This window comes from Marmota marmota, unplaced genomic scaffold (assembly GCF_001458135.2).
Source record: "Marmota marmota marmota unplaced genomic scaffold, marMar, whole genome shotgun sequence".
Lineage (NCBI taxonomy): Eukaryota > Metazoa > Chordata > Mammalia > Rodentia > Sciuridae > Marmota > Marmota marmota.
Window position 1 is genome coordinate 126 of NW_026005885.1, and position 5,592 is coordinate 5,717.

The 5,592-nt window shown below is 46.2% G+C and overlaps 1 protein-coding gene across 1 annotated transcript; it reads right to left on the reverse strand.

Moving 5' to 3' along the window:
• Nucleotides 1–343: 343 nt before the first annotated feature.
• LOC125614689 (E3 ubiquitin-protein ligase RNF213-like) lies at nt 344–5,198 on the reverse strand. The gene is made up of 3 exons (XM_048797596.1): nt 4,943–5,198; nt 1,149–1,380; nt 344–549 (listed from the first exon to the last, which is right to left on the reverse strand). The coding sequence occupies exons 1-3, from the start codon at nt 5,047–5,049 to the stop codon at nt 490–492; spliced, it is 399 nt and encodes a 132-aa protein (XP_048653553.1). The 5' UTR covers nt 5,050–5,198; the 3' UTR covers nt 344–489.
• Nucleotides 5,199–5,592: the final 394 nt, after the last annotated feature.

A 5,592-nucleotide genomic window follows, 5' to 3' on the forward strand; every position in this document is an offset into this window, starting at 1 on the left:
GGCTACCTTTGATTTTTGTTTTATATTGGCCCAACTTACAAAAAAAGTAGAACTAAATGTTTAAAAAATGCAGGACACATACATTTGTACTATGACAATGATCATTTAAAAATAAGTGACTACACAAAGGCCAAAAGGTCTGATGGGAATGAAGCAAAATCTCAGCACCCAAGAGCTGTTATTTGCTTTTTTGTTTGTTTGTTTGTTTGGTACTGGGGACTGAACCCAGGCCTTGCACATGCTAGGCAAGTGCTCATCCCCTGAACTACATCCACAGCCCTGTTGATTTCCTTTAAGAAAAAGAAGAGGAGGAGGAGGAAGAGGAGGAGGAGGAGGGAGGGGAGGAGGAGGAGGAGAAAACATGGATGGCTGGATTGGCAACTGCAGAAGACACTGGGGCACTTGCTGGTGTACCACCCTCCCACTTTGACAGCAGGCGGCCCACACCATATAGGAGCCCACGCGAAGGGGCTGCACCAGCTGCTCTACTTACACATCCTGATAGATGTCCATGAGGTGCATCAGCATTTTGAAAACATTCTCAACATGCTAGGGCAGGAAAAAGAAAGGGAAATACGAAAGGTCCAACTAGGAAACAGATGTCTGTGCCAAGAAGGGAGAAAGGCACAGGGACTCATCCTGTTCTCCCTGTATACAAGCCTTGAAGGGCTCAAGGACCAAACTTCATTTTCAACTAGTGAAATGCACACTATAATTTATGCCATTTTCTTTTTTCCTTTTTTTCTCTCTCTTTTTTTTTTTTGGAAGCAGGTATCAAACCCAGGGCTTTGCATCTGCAAGGCAAGTGCTTTGCCATGAGCTACATCTCAGTGCTTATCCCATTTTCTTTACCCCAAAAAGAAAGACAGTAAGCATAAAATGTGTGACATCCAGAGTGCCTTCTAATACTCATATCTAACAAATGGCTACTGTTCTCTTGTGCTCTATTTACTAAACAAGAATCAACTTTGGAAAGTCAAACTTTCACCCTAAGAAATAGTGATTTCTTATTTCAACAATTTTCTTATTATTTCTCAGCACTTCCACCAACCTGCCCTTCAGGACAGAAGACCCACAAGCACTCAATGTTCAGTTTGTAACCTGCTTTTGCTAAGCAAGGACCTGACACCCAATTCCCAACCACAAACCTCCAAGAGATCTTCTGAGATCTTTGAGATCTCCTGAAGCCGTTGCAGCCTGTAGTGAGTCCCTAGGAAACAGTCCAGGACCCGAGCAGGCATGAGACTCAAGTATTCGTTGGAGTTTTCCATATAGGGAACCAGGCTTCCCAGAGGCAGCAAACTGAACCAGGATCGAAAGAGATACTCATCCATACTCAGCAACTGCTTCTTCCTCTCCATGAAGTTAAGAAACTGGTTCCTGAATGAAGAAACCAGGACAGAGACCAGGGCAGCAGTGAGAGCACTGAACAGACTCAAGACAAGGAAAAGCAAGGCTGGGAAGGTCCAGAAAGCTCAGATTTTAATGATGATATCAATGCATCATCATGTGGAAACAGACATACAGAGTGAATCAGATGAAAACTGAACAGAATAGCCAAGTGTATGGCACACCTGTGATCCCAGCAACTCAGGAGGCTGAGACAGGGGGATTGAAAGTTCAAGGCCAGCCTGAGCAAATCAGTGAGGCCCTGTCTCAGAATAAAAAAATAAAAAAAGGGCTGTGGATGTGGCTCAGTAGTTAAGCACCCCTGGTTTCAATCCCTGGCATGAATCAATAAATAAATTTAAAAATAACAAAAATAAATAAATTAAAAAAAAACAAATAAATTTAAAAAATCATTTCTATTTAGCTCCCAGTGGACGGGGAGGGCAAGGGGATAGGACACTCCACACATGGCAGTTATCTGTGTGTGGAAATGAGTGCAAAGGCTGCTTTCATGTTTAATTCAGATTTATTTTAAGTTTTATACTTCTCTCTTAAATTGGATTTAATTTTTTTTGTTGTTTTTTGTGGTATTGAGGGGCAACCTAAGGCCTCGCCCGTGCTAGCAGGCCTCTGCCACTGAGTGCAGCCCAGCCCCCTACAATTTTTCTTGTGTAGGTTGTGCTTTCCATGTTTTCTCTGAAAAACCTTTCCTCACTTCAAGATGAGGTTATTTAGAAGCAGCATTCCATTAACACATAGGCATGTAAGGATTTTCCAGAGAGCCATCTGCTCAGCTGTGGTTAGGAACCTGCACCCTTGGACTACAGCACCTTCAGGGTACTGAGAGTGGTCCAGCTCAGAATGCAGCCTGTCTTGCTCCATGTGCCACAGGCACACCTGAGAAGGTCGTGTGTCCTGCCATGCGGGGCACTAAAGCCCCTGGGTGACACCTGGGTCTGGTTTCTCTGCAGCTTTCTCCCCAATGTCTGTACCATATTCATTCTCTAGCCATTTGCTCCACCAGTCCCTGGAAAGGAGGCACAGAGCTCCACAGAGGTACAGATTTGCCTGTTCCTCCTCTCAGACTCTTGATTGGTGACTGGATTTGATTCTCCACCTATTCCTCTGTAACTCCCGCTCTGACTTTTTTCTTTTTTGTGGTGCTGGGGTTGGAACCCAGGGCCTCAGCCAGCTTTTTAAATTGGTGGAATGCATATTGCTTAGTATTCCATTTTATCATTTATTTAGCTTGGAGTTTTGCATCTCTGAGTCCCCTTTTCTCCTCTTGAAGCACAGTTCTCAGTGAGGGAAGGGGTGTTCAAGCCCTTCCCTCCCCCACCCTGGGGCCCTGGCAATACCTGGAGACACATGTGCCTTTAAGAACTGGGGAGGGGGCAAGACCAGCAGCACCTTCCAGGTGGGGGTCAGGCACACTGCTCAACATTCTACAGTGCACAGGATGGCCTCCACCACACAGAATGGCCTGGTCTCAAAAATACAACAGTGCTAAAATCAGGAAATCATGCCTAGAATTACGTTAGACAGTAGATTTTTAAAATTAATTATTATTATGATTTTATTTTTTTGGTAATGGGGAGTGAACCCAGGTACACTCAACCACTGAGCCACATCCATGGCCCTTTTTTAAATCTTATTTTGAGATTTTAAAGTTGCTCAGGCTGGCCTTGAACTTATGATACTCCTGACTTGGCCTCCCAAGTCTCTGGGATTTCAGGCATGTACCACCACACCTGGCTTAAAAGTTAGTTGTTGTTTTTTTTTTTTTAAATGGTAGTAAACATAACCTAAATTTTAGCATTTCAACCATTTTCCAGTATTTGCAATGTGTCAATGACATCACATTGTCACACAACCAAACTCTAGAACTTTTTTTCAACTTGCAAAACTGAAATTCTATCCTCATTAAAGACTAACTCCCCTTCCCTGGCCCCTGGCAAGCCACACTACTCTGAGTGTGAGGACGCTAGGGACCTCATGGGTGGAATCACATGGTAATTGTCCTTTTGCGGTCTGCTTTGGTTCATTAGCTCAATGTCCTCAGCACAGGTCTGTGCTGCAGCATGTGACTGAACCTGTCTCCATGCAAAGGCTTCACTCTGTATGAGTGCCACCTCTCCTTCCTCCATTCACCCTTCCACAGTCCCTTGGATTCACTGAGTCTTTTCTCCAGCTGCCTTGGAGAAAGTCTTTCTTTGGTGCCCAGCAGCCATGACTGTGCCGGATGTGAATGGCCTGCCCCTGTCCTCCCTGGAGTCTTTAGGTACTGGTGAGTCTTAGGCAGGACTCTCTGTTCTGGGAAACCCAGCACAATCTTTCCATCTTTCCTCTGGCCTCTTTCTCCTCTTTGCTCACCTGGTTTTCACCCACAGACTTCAGAAGTTCTGTTCTGCATTTCTCCCCTCTGCTCCTTCTCTGTGTGAGCATGACATTTCTACTGCCCAGTCCCCAGTCCTCTGGTTCTTGGGCCCCTTTCCCGCTGCTGTCTCCAGGTGGCTGCTGAGCCATCAAAAATAGTCTCCTTCTGCCCTCCAGGTGTCATCTGTGGCCTTCCGACTTGGCAATTTTCTTAATACCCATGGTTTCCAATGCTCTTCTGAAATTTCCCAACTGTTCAGAACATGTTCCACTTTTTCTGAAGGTCCTTTACTAAATTCCTCATGTTTGGGGCTATCTGTGGGTTTCACCCCCCTATTTCCTCCCTGGCCGTGCAGCATGAGGGAGAGGAGCCAGGGCTTTGCTGTAGCTTATCGAGACTCAGATCATGGAAGTTTTCAATCCTTTGACAGAAGGGCCACAGTACCCCTGGCAGAAGCCAGAATCTGAGTGTCCACAGAAACTGGCTCCTATCTCCTGCTTCAGCCTTCAGCAAGCTCTGTGCATCCACATCTCAGGAACAGTGACTTTTCCAATTTTCAGTTCCTCTCCCCACTGGATGGCCACTGTCTTGTACACACTGTAGGGCCCAGTGAGCCCATGGTCATTGTCTCTGTACTCTTGCCCACCAAGACTTCCACACTCCAGGAGGCCTGAGCCTCCCACCTATAGGACAGCACACCATTCTCACAATTAGAGAGCAGAGAGTGTGGAAGTCCTCTGCTTCTCCTGGCCAGTTCTCTGGCCTAAGCCTTATGGCCAGCAAAAAGAGGATCTTGCTCCAGCCCTGCAAAAATGCAATCACCACCCCTCACCTCAGGTAAAAGGCAAGGTTAGAGGCAAGATCATGAACTAAGGTTTACCATATGTGGGGCTGTGTCCTGGGACACACAGAGGTGCTAAGTGTCTGTCACACAAATGAGTAAACACACATTAATACAGTCATAAGAGAAAGACTGCCCAGCACAGTAGCCACACCTGTGATCCCAGTTGCTCCAGAGACAGGAAGATCATGAGTTCAGGCCAGGCCAGGCAACTTAGCAAGACCTGTCTCAAAAATTGAAAATTTAAGAAAGGACTGGGGATGTAGCTCAGTGGCAAAGTGCTAAAGAATCATTATTCCAAGATGCGCTTATATAAATGCAGCTTTACAACTTACTCATTTAGCCATTTTTCCTGAAACTGAGAGAAGGAGATTCCCTTAAGGGCAGCCCAGATGTCCTCAGGCTGGCTCACAAAGTCCTTTCTTGGAGGAACCAGCTGCATACAGTAGTGCAGGACAGGGAGGATGCCCAGCCAGTCGACGACTCTTGCGTCTATGCACCTTTGGCACAGGTTGACCAAGTACTCTTGCCATCTGGAAGGGAACCAAGACCTAATGTGACCTGTGGTTGGCTGTGTCCGACCTGCCCTGTGGTCCAATGTCTCAGGAGGGCAACCAGCAGAAGTAGCAAGTGGCGCACCTGAACCGAGTTCCAGATCAGGAGACATAGGGTGGCAAGGGGGACAAGTTCCCTGGACCCCATCCCAGTGCACCAGAATGTCATGAATCCCAACAAACTCCCACGGGTGTCATTTCCACATACACAACAGCTGAGGTATTGAGGCCCTTGGTTTCCAGCCAAGAATTCACACAGGGCCTAGGGTTTAAACCAGGCAGTCTGGCAAAGGTGAACCTAAACACAAAGCAAACTTTTTTCTTTGTTTTGAACTGGGAATTGAACCCAGGGACACACTACTACTAAGCTATATTCCCAGCCTTTTTTATTTTGAGACATGGTCTTCTTCAGTTTCTGAGACTGGTCTCAA